Genomic DNA, 15,000 nt, shown 5'->3' on the forward strand with positions numbered 1-15,000 from the left:
GCAGAATATAACCAGAGGCTATCCTTATCTATGTCTGTTTTCTCCAGGAAAGCAGCTTACAATCCAACTGTCAATCACGGTTGCAGATTATATCTTTTCATATATACATTTCTATCCACCTGCATGCATTTGTGTTATCATAAACCGTGCGCCTCCAAGATTTTAAACGGAAATCGCCAATAAGAAAAAAGTCAAATGCATTTTTTTTTTTTCTAGTTTAAAGCGTCAGATCAGACCGATGTTCCGTGTCTGCATGACAGATAATGTCAATGTTCTCTTTTCTGTTCACAAGATTTCAGTGTCCAGCGAATCACGTGTGGTCCGCACAATTTATTCTGGATTCCAGATCATCTGTTATCTTATGGAAGGTTCGTGACCGTGTAATCAGACTTCAGGGTGTGTTTTGTTGTTGTTGTTGTTGTTTTTTGTGAGTATGCGTGTTTGCTTTGTTGTTGGGGTTTTTGTTGTTGTTTGTTTTTGGTTTGGTTTGGGTTTTTAAGGCCTACACATTTTTCTTCTCTTTTTTCTTTCTTTTCTTTTATCCTTTGGTTGCTGTCCCTGAAAGATCTTCGTCTTCCTACTAACATAATGGGTATAAAGTTTGCGCAAAAAAAGGATCTGACTTTTTCCAATAACAACAGCAACAACAAAGAAAATTAAACACTCTGTTTCAGATCTGCGTTTGGATCCATTTGTCAGCATCCAAAGCCTGATGCAAATCCCCCCTGTCTGTGCAACCACAACTGAACAATATCTACTGAACAAGTGACAGTTCTACAGATACTGATCTATATTTCCTAAAAACCATCAAACACTGATGATTACTACTTGTCTTCTGTGTTTACTAACACAACCAAATAAACACAACCTTATTGTAATTCAGACAGATTAGCGCATCGCTAAAAATGAAAAACTAAATTCAAGATCTGAAAAAAATTCAAGCTTGAGCAAATAAACTGCTTTCTAACGATCATATAAAATTTGTGCATGGGAATAAATTTTGGTGTCTCGGATAAATTCACGTTTCGTCTGGGCGACGGAGAATACCATCTTGTCTCTACAAACCAGTGTCTTCAAAATAATGACAGTGTATTCAAAATAATGAAAAGCCTCTTAAGTCTGAGACAAAGCGAGACTGAATCAAGCTATGTAAGTAGTAACAGTAATGATAATAATAACCACACGAATACGTACCGCAGCCATTTCAGTACAAACACCCCACTTACCATGTTGAAAGGTGTAGAGCTGCGTGCAGTCAGTGAATAGGACAGCTTCATGCAGTGAGCCAGCAACAAGCAGCCAATGTGTGCTCTGACTATTGTCTCCAGTTTTATAGAGAACGGGAAAGCTATAACTCATGTTAATTAATGTTCGTTCACTTGACGTTGCTGCGAGAAATATCACTTTTGTTGCACTGACTAATCTCATGACAGCAAAACCTGTCGAGCTTATTAACACAGATAATTATGAGTAGAGTAGAGTTTGAAGATGTGGTTCAAACAGTGGTTGTGAGTAGAGTTTGAAGATGCGGTTCAAAGAGTGGTTGGTAATCTGGTTCCTGAAATATATACTACGCCAAAAAAAGAGGGGAAAACGAAAGTTGGAAGACTGGATTTTGTTTCAGATGGGCAATCATCTGCATTCTGCAATCTGGTAACGCAGATGACTGCAGTACTGCTCAGGAATTCAGTGTGATAACTGTTGTGGTGTGTGGTACCAGGTCAGGGAGAGAGATCAGCAAGTGTTGATTAAAGAGCTTTTTGGTTTATGGACTTACAATGTCAACTTTAACTGATTCAATGCAGACTCCAAACATATACATAGCCTACAAGCGAGCACGCGTGCATGTGATTGCAGTTTCAGTCACGTATGTTTCTAACATGATAGGTTTGACTGTTAAATGCTTTTGGACTAGGACTGAGTAGCATCTATCTATCTATCTGTCTATATATATATATATATATATATATATATATATAGAGAGAGAGAGAGAGAGAGAGAGACACTTTGACACTTTGACATTTTTATTGTCATTACCTGTAATGGTCTATTGACAAGGGGGTGACGGGGATTAATTCTTAAATCCTCTTAAATGCAAAGCAACATTCTGCTTAACAGCATTTCATCACCAAACAAACAAACAAACAAAATCTCTAAATATAACTCTCTCACGATACATTAAGCAAGCGGAACACACACACACACACACACACAAAGAAACTAATCAATCAAACTCGACCACCCATTCTAGGAGTGAAATAGTTCAATATATCAATTATCTACCTTACCAAATTAACATAAGAAAATAAAATTTACATATGGATATCCTCCTCATTTACTCTGGTGTGTTCTGATCATAGTGATTATGCCTTATTTTTTGTGCTTCTGAGATAAATTTAGCTACTGACTGTATGATATATTCATCATCAGACGATAAAACAGAAAAAACATCATGTCTTTTAGCTAGATGAGATGAAAAAAATGTACATTTTTCTCTTACTTTATCGTATAATTTACAATGAAACAAAAAATGTTTTTCGTCATCTACACTAGATGCACACAAAGGACATGGCAATTCTGTGGATGCTGCAGGTTGAAACCACAATTTATTTGCATTGAAACCAAATGTCCGTAGCCGAAATCTTGCATAATTTAACCTGTGCCACTTATCTGTGATGACTGTTAGATATTTTTCAGTATGAAATATACTTTTGAATGAGAAAAACCAACTATATTTCTCTTTGCTTTCCATATCTGAATGCCAATTTTGCTTAAAAGAACAAATCAATCTATCTCTAAATTCTGATATAAACTGCTGTTCATTTCCCACTTCCTGATACATCCACACAATTCCAAAACCGTGTTCAGACAAAACCTTTTTTACACTATAAGTCCAGTTTTCCTTTCCTAATTCCATTTGTAACAACATCATCTCGTAAGCCTGTCTGGGTAAACGTGATTGTGGAAGTTTCAATAATTTCAACCAATACTTAATGCATTTTACAAATGTTCTTATATACAAAGGATATCTGCCCGTTTCCCCATATAACATTGTGTTGGATGAATGAATTGGCACATTTAAAAAACGTTTAATTGCATAAGTATGTACTTTTTCCATCTGTGAATTTACCTTTAGTCCCCAAACTTCGGCTGCATATGTAAGTATAGGTTCAATCTGTGTATCGAACATTTTCCAAAACAAACAGTAATCAATAGACTTAAGCTTTTTTAATGAATTCAATATTTCAATAACACCTTTCTTTGCTTTCCTGCAAGATTCTTCCCAAGCATAATTTAAGCTTAATTTTGTTGAGAATATCATTCCCAAATATTTATATGAATTTATAACTTTAACATCCTCATTTCCATAAAGCCATTTTTCGTGCACTGACAGATGTCCACCCATTCTAAATACAATAATGTTAGTTTTATCCATGTTCACTGTTAAACCCAAATAGTCTGCTTCTTCTTTCAATGCATTTAATTGGTTCTGTAAACCCCTAACAGTTCCAGACAAAAGAACAACGTCATCTGCAAATAACAGTAAAAATATCTCGATTGCTCCCGGAATTAATTGAATTCCATGTCTTCCTTTTCTCGACAATTCTGTTGCTAATTCGTTAATAAAAAAGGAGAACATTTGTGGGCTCAAAAGACAACCTTGCTTTACCCCATTTGGGCAATCAAAATATTCTGAATATATACCTTTCTCACGTACGCATGCAAGCACTGACTTATAAACACCTCTAAGAGCATTGTATAATTTGCCATTCACACCACTTTCACGCAGAACATGCCATAATACATTACGATTCACGGAATCGAAGGCCTTCCTGAAATCAATGAAAGCAACATAAAGTTTTGTGTTATTGAGTAAGTATTTTTGGACAAGTGTGTACAATGTAAATATGTGATCTGTTGTACTGTAGTTACTTCTAAATCCTGCTTGCTGTTCCATTATTTTTTCTTCTTTTTCAGACCATTTGGTTAGTCTCTTGTTCAATATGTAAGTGTACACTTTACTTAGAATACTGGTAAGCGATACTCCCCGATAATTGTCGGGATTGTTGACATCTCCCTTTTTGTGAATTGGGATAAGTATGGATTTTGACCATTCTGAAGGAAAAGTACCACTTTCAAATAGTTGGTTGAATACTTGAACAAGAAAGCTTATAATGTCTGTATTTGCATTCTTTAACATCTCTGCAACAATTTTATCTGGCCCTGCACTCTTTCCTGTTTTCAAATGTCTAATGCCGGCAATAACCTCTTCACTAGATATTGGATCATTAAACAATGGTTCATAATTATCCTCGTCCTCTAACTGCATGTGTTCTTCTTGTTCTGCATTATGTACTGATTCATTGAAAACACCAAAAAAATGATCGTGCCATTGCTCTATGGATATTTCATTATATACAAAATCTTTTCTATTCACTGATCTTAATATTGCCCAGAATGTCTTAGAATCACAAACCGATTCTCTAAGTTTTCTTAATCTGGCTTCTACAAACTCTTGTTCCTTTCTTTTTCTTAATTTAACATATTCTTTCCGAGACAAAGCATACGCTTCTCTTTTTTCTTGTTTATCTTTTTCTGTTTTACATCTCTGGAACCTCTTAAGTAACTTTTTAACTTCGTGTTTCTTTAGTTCACACTCATCATCAAACCAGTCGTTACACTTCTTTCTTCCTTTTCCTACTCTTCTCACCATACACGCAGCAGCTCCATATAAAGCACTAACAAACAAGTCTAAACTTTCATTCACATTCACATCTAATAACTCCAAGGCTTTCTGTAAACTACCTTGAAATTCCAGACTCTCCAGCTCATTTTTGAAAATAGAAGCATTTTCGTCTGACCACATAATTTTTTCTTCACCTTGCTGTCTAAGGTTTCTATTCCCTGAATAATTGTAGTTTTTGTTCCATGTAACCTCAACTGGTAAATGCCACGAATCAACACAATCACCGACACACAAATCAAAGTTCAATTGTAAATCATAAGAAACCAAAAAATAGTCAATTACGCTACATCCGTTTGTTGATACAAAAGTATATTCACCTTCTTTATCGCCACAACAAAAGCCATTTAAAATAGTCATATCCAACAAAAAACATAACTCCAATAATGATTTACCAAAATTATTAGTAGTATTATCTTTAGAACAACGTGAACAATTTTCTCCATAAATGTTATCATATTCTATATCACCAAAGCAATTAGTCATCACTTCAGTTTCAGCTTGCTGGTTTCCTGTTCTAGCATTGAAATCTCCTGTTATCATAATGTACACTTCATCTTTTTCAAATTTTTGCAATAAGGCTTCTTCCAAAATCAAAATACCATTTTTGATGACCTGATCTCTGTACATAGGTCCTCCTTCTGGGACAACATAACAGGCCACTAACACAACATCTTTATCCAAGTCAAACACCTTTTTGTCTATCCTTATAGCAACAGCATTATTACAACACAACTTTATTTCTTTAACACTATTTTCGATACTCTTTCTTACTAACAACAGCACACCTCCTGAATTTCTACCATGCAAAGATATCTTCTTAGCCGGTGCATGAAACTTTATACAATCTGTGAAAACTCTACTATACTCAAACGATGAATCAAGAAAAGTTTCAGTTAAACAAACAAAGTCAAATTTATTTACATAATTCACGAAAGAGAGAGGGAGAGAGAGGGAGAGAGAGAGATAAAGAAAAAAAGTTAACGTTAATTTTCTTACACGCTTCGCTCTATGTTTGGGAGTGTATACACATGTGCATGCGCACGCGCGCGCGCGTGTGTGTGTATGACCTTCAAATGTGTGTTCTCTCTCTCTCTCTCTCTCTCTCTCTTAATCGATAGTTGATGAGGCAAAAATATGATGACAGTGAGACTAAGTGTGTGCATGGCAAGAGAGAGAGGGTGGGAGGTGGGGGTGTCTGTGTTTATCTTTGCAAACGTGAATGCACTTCTGTGTGTGTGTGTGTGTGTGTGTGTGTGTCTGTCTGTCTGTCTGTCTGTCTGTGTGAGTGAGTACGTGCGGTCGTGTATGTGTGTGTGTGTGTGTGTGTGTGTGTGTTACTTATCAGTATTTCTATGGTTAAAACCAGAATGATGCTTTGTTCTGAAGAAAACACCTTATGCACCTTGGATCTGATGACTCTCTTTTGGCTGCCAACCACTGATAATAATTCGCAGTCATAATCAAATTCCGTTCTCTTACAGCTGATATCAGACACAGTTATTTAACACTGCACACATGTGAGAAAAATAATGTGTGTGTGTGTGTGTGTGTGTGCGTGCGTGCTTGAATGCGTGCGTATGTATCTGACCTCATTATTTACGACAATATGGTGTGCGAACAGGTTAACTCGTCAAATTAAGTCGCGGACGGTTTACGTGACTCTCTTGTCATCACGAACATAAACGTAAATTACGTCCCTTTAGATCTCGTTGATAGATGGCTTCAATTGTGTCCCTTTGATCTTGTCAACAGACAGTACGCATTGTGTCAGCTGGTAACAGGGCTAAAAGGATGAAAGAGATATCAACCGCAAGCTAGAATGCATTACGACACCCGTCATAACTCACTCTCTCTCTCATGGCCCAAGTTCATTAACACATTTTCGTTCGTTTCGTCTTTTCATTTCTTTTCTCTCCGTGGATGTGTGTTAGTGTGTGTGTTAGTGTGTGTGTGTGTGTGTGTGTGTGTGTGTTTGTGTGTGTGTGTGGGTTAGTGTGTGTTAGTGTGTGTGTGTGTGTGTGTGTGTGTGTGTTCACGTGTGCGTTCGTATGTGTGCGTGTGTGAATGGGTGTGTCTGTGTACGCGTGTCTGTACGTACGTGTGTGTGTGCGTGTGTGTGCATGTGCGTACGTATAGAAGTGTGTGTGCGTGTGAGTGTGAGTGTGAGTGTGTGTGTGTGTGTGTGTGCGCGCGTGCAGGTGTGTATGTGGGTGCGTGTGAGTGTATGTGTGTGTGTGTGCTTGTGTGTATGTGTGAATGTGTGTGTGTCTGTGCCTGTGTGTGTGTGTGTGCGTGTGTGTTTTGTGTATCCCTTTCATGAATAACCATCCATGAATCCATTTGTATCCACGTGTTTCTCCCCCCCCTCTCTCACACACACACACACACACACACACACACACACACACACACACACACACACACACACACACCTCATGCAATCCAAATGACAGGAAAGCATACAATTAAAGACAGTTTTTTTTTCAGATAACGGCAGGTTTATTTTCCCCAACAACAAGAACAGTTCGGTCAAATCTGAACATATTTTGTTCGTGGGATTGCTGACTGGATATAATGTTCTTATCGTGAAAGAAAAAATCCAGGTTGTCTATTTTTACTTGTGATCCGAGAACTCTGTCCCTAAAAGTCGTCCGACATCAGTAAATGAAAATCAGTATCAGTGCGGAACCTGGTCAGCAACCTTGTTGGGCCCCAAGAACCACTGCTGGCGACTGTCAAACGACGGAAGATGGCATGGTTTGGTCACGTCATACGACATAACACCCTCTCCAAAACCATCCTGCAAGGGACTGTAGAGGGAGGGCACAGACGGGGACGGCAGAGAAAGAGCTGGTCCGACAACGTCAAGGAATGGACCAAAATGACGATGCCAGATCTCCTCACGACAGCTGCCAACAGAACGGCGTGGCGAGCTATGACATCTTCCTCATGTCCCCCCAACGACCCCAGCGGTCGAGGGAATGAGTGAGTGAGTGAGCGATCAGTTCTTTTATCATCTTTATCATCAGCATCATCATTTGTTTTAATCACTATTATCATTTGCAGACAAACTGACACCAAGGGACAGCATGGGACTACAGACACATCATGAACTAAACTGTATGACTGAGAGACTTTTCATAGAGGTTAGTGATAGCTACCTCTGTTTGGTCAAAATACCAATTAGAAACCAAAGCTTATTGTACTGTATTGTATTGGATTGGATTGGATTGTACTGTACTGTACTGTACTGTACTGCATTGTACTGCAATGCACATCACTATTGTATTGTATTGGATTGGACTGCACTGTACTGTACTGTACTGCACTGTACATCGTTGTACTGTAATGCACATCACTGTTGTATTGGATTGGACTGCACTGTACTGTACTGTACTGCAATGCACTTCACTATTGGATAGCATTGCATTGGATTGTACTGTACTGCACTGCATAGCACTGTACTGCACTGCACATCACTATTGTATTGTATTGTGTTGTATTGTATTGTATTGTATTACGTTTTTGTCTCAACGGATTTCTCTTTTTGAAATTCGGGCTGCTTTCTACCCGGGGAGAGCGCGTCGTCACAGTGTGGCACCGATCTTTTTTTCTTTTCTTTTTTTCTTTTTTTTGGGTTTTCTTTTTCTTTTCTGTTTTTTTGTTTGTTTGTTTGTTTGTTTCTTACCTCTTGTTTCTTTCAATTCACTCATTCTTTGTCGCTTAAAGCCCAGCCCACCGCAGAGGGCCAAATCAGGGCTGGGGGGTTACTTATGCCAAAGTAACAGCTTCAATCGAATGAAAGGTATTGTACTTTATTTTTTTTCAGGACCTGAAAAATTCTCTCGGGTGGAACATTTCGGACATGGGTACCATCTTATGAAACCGGCAGTAAAATGTCAATGTTCGATGTCAAGTGCATTACACGCGTCGAATGCGGAGGAATGTCTTTGCAGTTGGAAAGTGGACATAACCTTCTGAAAAGAAGAGCAACGAATCGGTCAGGACCTTTTTTAAAAAAAAAAAACATCATTTAACTCACTCAGTACGGATAGTCCTCTCTTCTGCTCTACACAGACCCCTCGGATGTCCAGTGGGTGTCTGAATGACCCAACCTTTAGCTTCCGTCGTCAGAATTGTAGTATTCTTTGTCAACATTCACCTCTTCAGTATAAGAGCCTTCCACTTGCAATATTTTGATGATGGCAACTGGGGTGAAACGCTGTTAACGTCGTCTCTTTCGCCGTTCGTATGGAGGGAGTTAAAGTTAGAAATAGGAAACGCTTCAGTAAGAGATGATGAACTTTCGCCCAAAAAAATTATCTTTTTCGAAAAAAAACAACAACTGGCATTTCATACGAAAGGACACAGTAGGGTAACCGGTTTGTTGTGAGTGCAGGACTATGTATCTATACTATTCATTCTCTTTCAGCTCCCGCCTCTACCCTCTGACCCATTCAGTGTGCAACAAATGACATAATTCATGCCGCTTCAAGTAACATCAGTCTGAGCACGTGAACTTGATAACGCTGTTGTCGACACTACAGGCTACGTCATTTAGGACAAAGAGATTGCACCATTCAGGACATTTAGAATTGCCGTCATAATAAAAATTGAGATTACATTATTCAGAACACATGAGGTTACATCGTTTGGAACATGCAAAATTGTGTTGTTAAGAACACGCGAGATTACATCATTTTGTGACAGTCACGCAAAATTGGATTATTAAGAATACATGAGTTTTACATCATTCAGGACAAAGAAGAATGCATTATTTAGAACATCGTGCGAATTTACATCATTTTTGGACTTTGAGGTTACATCATTCAGAATAAATGAAAATACATCACACAGGACTTTTGAGATTCCATCACTTAGGATACTCATGATTGCATCATTTAAAAGACTTGAGATTACACGAGTCACGACAGTTAAGATTACATAATACACGAGACATGATAGTACATCCTTCTGGATGTTTCAGATAATATGATACATGACACTTTGGATCACATCATTCAGAATATGAAGAAGCAATGCATTTAGGATAATTACAATCAAAATTACGTCATTATGACATCTTATTTTGTACCATTTAAGGATTATGACCGTACATTATCATAGGATACTTGATGTTACATCTTTAAGTACATATGACATTGAATCATCCAGCACACTTGAGATTTAGTGACTTAATTTAAAATCGTTTACTGGAACAACAACTACTACTACTACCACTACCACCACCACCAACACTACTACTACGACTAAAACGACTACTACTGCTACTGCTGCACCTATTACTAATACCATCATCACTGCTGCTGCTGCTACTGCTACTACTACTGCTGCAGCTGTTGCTGCTGCTACTCCTACTACATTCTATTCCGCAACAAACAGAAGAAAGTCCAAACATCATCATCATCATCATCATGGACTTGTGGTCTAATAAACGAAGGAAGCCCAGGTTTGGAAAAGAGGGTCACGGATGTGAGCGCATCAAGGACCAGCGCTATTACTTCCACCATCCCTCGTCCAACACCTTGAACGTTGGTACGTATCCGGGTTTGGGGATTAACATGTTAAAACGATGTTCCACGCCCGTGCATGAGGCACACATAACACAAGAACCCGCGGGGAAATAGGTTAGTCCTTTGTAAACAAGTGCGTACAAGAGCACTGACAATGAGAGACAGAGAGAGCGAAAAGGAGTGGGTAAGGGAAGGCACCACTCACTTCACATAGAAATGTGTTGTGACTGACGAGTAATATGATACTTCGTCAACAACAACAACAACAACAAGATGAAATATGATACATCAATAACAAGAAGAAGAGGGACAACAACATAAACATCAACGACAATAACAACCCTTTCCACAATCCTACACAACAATAACAACGACCACAACCATAATCTAGATTCCCCACAGAAGAGAGAAAACTACAATTAATCTAGATTCCCCACAGAAGAGAGAAAACTACAATAACATCAACAATGGCGTTAACAACGACCACCATTTCCACGTCAAGAGCATCAACAACAACAACAACAAACAAACAAACAATACATATACACAACCAAAATAATTTCCAACAAACAACCGACCCAACAAGCAAACCCCCTTCCTCCTCGCCTACACCCTACCCATCCCTCCCCTTCAAGAACCCCTTTCTTTCAACCCACACACTCCACCCCATCCCACCCCACACCCTCTCTCTTTTTAGTCACACTCCCTCCTTGCCCCCCCCTTCCCCCCCCCCCCCCACCCCACACACACACACCTGAAATCCCAGAGGCTTGAGAGTCTGTCCACAACAAGAACCCTACAGCAGACACCCCCACTCCCAAAGAAAACCCCACCTTCTTTCAAACATCCACACCCACACCACTCACCTCCCTCACTTCCTTAGTGACACTCCCTGGGCGACACGCACATCTAAAAGCCCAAAGCCTTGAGGGTCAGTTCACAACAAAACCCACACAGCAGAATCTGCTCCCTCCAAAAGACCCCCCCCCCCCCCCGCCCACGTCCCCCCAAGCCCCCTATTCTTTCAAACACCCACATCACCAACACGTACTATCCCTCCATTCCTCTGTCACACACTTCTCTGGGCGACATTGTCCACATCAAGAACCCCGAAGCAGACTCTGCTCCCTTCCCAAAGAAACCCCCTCTCCTTCAAACATCCACATCCACACCACTCACCCCTCCCCTCCTCCCTTCCTTAGTCACAGTCCCTCTCTTGGCCACACACACACACACACACACACACACACACACACACACACACACACCTGAAAGCTTAGAGCCATGAGGATCAGTCAAGAACCATGCAGCAGACACTCCCCCTTTCCTCAAAGAAACCACCCTTTTCCTTCAAGCACCCACACCAACACCACTCACTACTTCTCCCTTCCTGAGTCACACTCTTCTCTGGACGAAACACACGCACATCAGTCAGTCCACAACAAAACCTACAGCAGACTCCCCCCGCCCCTTCCCAGAGCAACCCCCTTTCCTTCAAACACCTACACACTCACACCACTCACCCCCTCCCTCCTCCCTTCCCTAGTCACACTCTTCCTTGGGCGACATGCACTTCTAACAGCTCAGAGCTTTGAGGGTCAGTCCACATCAAGAACCCTACAGCAGACACTTCCCCTTCGAAAAAAAAAAAAACCTCGTTCTTTCAAACACCCACACCACACACCACTCACTACCCGTCCATTCCTTAGTCACACTCCTCCCTGAGCGACATACACATCTAAAAGCACAGAGCTTTGAGGGTCAGTCCACATCAAGAACCCTACACCAGACACTCCCCCTTCGAAAAGAAACCCCCCGTTCTTTCAAACACCCACACCACACACTACCCCTCCCTCCTTTAGTCACACTCCTCTCTAGCCGACACGCACACCTCAAAGTCCTGAGGCTTGAGGGTCAGCCCGTACTTGCTGTCCACCACGGGCTGCGGACCCTCAGGAGGGACGGTGAAGCGGCAGCGCTGAACCATCACCGCCAGGAAGATGAACAGCTCCATCTTGGCCAGCTGCTCGCCGGGGCACCGCCTCCTTCCGGCGCTGTAGGGCAGGAACTTCTCCGCGAGGTCCCGGTTCACCTCCTCCCCGTCCGAGTCCAGGAAGCGTTCCGGGAGAAAGCGTTCAGGGTCCTGGAAGACGTCCGGGTCGCGGGAGAGGGACCAGAGGTTGACGAGCACCAGGGTGTTCTCCGGGATGTGGTAGCCTTGCAGGACGGTGTCGCGGGTGGTGGAGTGGGGCAAGGCCAGGGGGAAGATGTTGGAGTGGCGCATCACCTGTGTGTGATTGTGAATATTTTCTGTTGTTATTTGAATGGCGTATTGTTGTGAGGAGGAGGGGGAGGAAGAGGAGAAGAAGAAGAGTAATGAGGAGGATGATAAGAAGAAGAAGAAGAATAGTGATGATGAGGAGGAGGGGAAGAGTGGTGATGATGATGATGATGATCCGCAGCAACAGCAGAAGAAGGAGCTGAGTGATGAGGACGAGGAAGAAGAAGAAGAACAGCAAGGTAATATGTGTCTGATCTTCTCACTTGCGATTATTTGCACGTGTGTGATGCACGTGATGATGATGATAATGATGATGATGGTAATGATGATGATAATGATGATGATAATGAGCAGAAAAAGAATGAGAAACTGAGTGTAATCATGATGATGCTGATGATGAGAAGAAGGAGGAGGAGGAGGTGGTGGTGGTGGTGGTGGTGGTGGAGGAGGAGGACAGGCGCAACAGCCGAGTGGCTAAAGCTTTGGACATTCAATCTGAGTTCGAATCCCGGCGCCTGGTGAGTTAAGAGATGGTGATTTTTCCGATCTCCCAGGTCGACAGATATGCCAGACCTGCTGTTGACTGAACGCTCTTCGTGTTTTTACTCGCATGCAGAAGATCAAACGCACACATTGAATATCCCTTCATCCATGTCAGCATTGGTGGGTTATGGACACACGAACATATCCAACAGGCAACCCTCTCACCCCCAGCCCCCGAAATCGGAGTATGGTTGCCTACATGGCAAAACGGGTAAATACGGTCAGACACTCTAAACCCCAATCGTACATATGAGTGAATGTGGGAGTTGCAGCCCACAAAAGCGGAAAAAAATTAATAACAACAGGAACAACAACAACATGACAACAACAACAATAACAATGATAAGAATAATAAATAATGATAAGAAAAAGGACAGAATTTTTTAGTTATTTCCATTGCGCCTTCCTTTAAAATACAATGATGCTCAAGGCACATCAAATGAGTGAAATATAACAGAAAGAAACACTTTACATAAAATAAAAAACATAGTCCCATAAGTAAAATTCCTACAACTCTCTCCCTACTCCCCACTATTTTTGACTCACTTGTGTAAACAAAGTGAGTCTATGGTTTAACCCGGTGTTCGGTTGTCTGTGTGTGTGTCCGTGGTAAACTTTAACATTGACATTTTCTCTGCAAATACTTTGTCAGTTGACACCAAATTATTTGGCATAAAAATAGGGGGAAAAAATCAGTTCTTTCCAGTCATCTTGTTTAATACAATATTACTCCTCTGGGATGGGTACCAAAAAAAAATATAAAAAAGAAGAAGCCTAATTATATGCAAACTGCATTTACTGTTATATTTATATTTTTTTGTATTCTCTAAACTTGGCACTTTGACCTCTTATTCTGACACAACAACAAGAGCAGTCATTATTATCATTTTTTGTTCAAACAGAAAATTCTTTTGCTAAGCATCATTATTATCATTTTTTGTTCAAACAGAAAATTCTTTTGCTAAGCATGGAATTTTTATTTATTTTGCAAACGTTTTGGTGCAGACAGTAAAAAAGGGAAATTACTCTGAAATTAATGCCAGGGAACTTGAAGAACTTGCCTCTCTTGTTATTACATTTCTATGTTTGATTGTGGTATGAAATGTGATGTTCTGTGCCTGATCTTCTCACTTGTGATTATTTGCACTGTGTGTGACTGCGATTAGCCTATTTTATGTGTTGATGACTAACATCTACTGTGATTATTGTATGTGTATGACTGTGATTAATCTGTGTGTGTGTGTGTGTGTGTGTGTGTTACCTTCAAGTTAACATTTTAAAGTATATTATAGCTATTGTCATTATGGCATGTGTGTGAAAGTGATTACTGTATGTGTGGTTTGCATTCAAGTTAATATTTAACCAGTTTATGTCTGCTACGATTATTGTATGTCTCTGTTTGTGTGTCTGATTTACTTTTAGTTAACATTCATACATTTTCATGCTTTTTATGCGCATATTTTGAATCACTACGATTCTCGTCTATTGTCAATGTGACACATAAATTGTGGAAATACCTTGGTGGAATTACCAATTTTATGTGTCAGTCCAGAGACATTCAGTTCCTTTCATTTATCTTTTTTTTTTTATCGTGAATGGGTTTTACACCACAAAATTAATTCACCTAATTGGTCGATATTCTGTTTGCAATACTCTGTATTGTGTTCTGTATTGTGTATTCTTACTCTGTATACTATGTGTCTAGTGTCCTGTACTCTGGGGACTGTATTCTGTGTTATGTACTCTGTTTTCTATATTCTCTGTTCTCTTGCCTGTAGTCTGTGTTTTGTATTCTGCATCCCGCATTCTGCATTCTGTATAGTGCATTATGTGCTCTGCATTCTACATTCTGTAATCGGTATTCCGATTTCTGTAACTCTGCATTCTGTATCCCA

At 40.3% G+C, this 15,000-nt stretch overlaps 2 protein-coding genes across 2 annotated transcripts in view; both read right to left on the bottom strand.

Annotated features, from left to right (window-relative positions):
- LOC143285801 (uncharacterized) overlaps positions 1 to 1,290 on the bottom strand; it is a 6,715-nt gene extending 5,425 nt beyond the window's left edge. The window contains exon 1 of the mRNA XM_076593228.1: positions 1,227 to 1,290. The gene's annotated coding sequence lies outside the window, so the exon portion shown is untranslated. The remainder of the gene's footprint in view (positions 1 to 1,226) is intronic.
- A 2,039-nt stretch (positions 1,291 to 3,329) lies between these two features.
- LOC143285802 (cytochrome P450 1A1-like) overlaps positions 3,330 to 15,000 on the bottom strand; it is a 26,799-nt gene continuing 15,128 nt past the window's right edge. The window contains exons 9-10 of the mRNA XM_076593229.1: positions 12,173 to 12,568; positions 3,330 to 4,218 (exon numbers count right to left, since the gene is read on the bottom strand). Of these exons, the coding sequence (XP_076449344.1) occupies positions 4,195 to 4,218; positions 12,173 to 12,568 (420 nt within the window). The 3' untranslated portion in view covers positions 3,330 to 4,194. The remainder of the gene's footprint in view (positions 4,219 to 12,172; positions 12,569 to 15,000) is intronic.

This window comes from Babylonia areolata, chromosome 9 (assembly GCF_041734735.1).
Source record: "Babylonia areolata isolate BAREFJ2019XMU chromosome 9, ASM4173473v1, whole genome shotgun sequence".
NCBI lineage: Eukaryota > Metazoa > Mollusca > Gastropoda > Neogastropoda > Buccinidae > Babylonia > Babylonia areolata.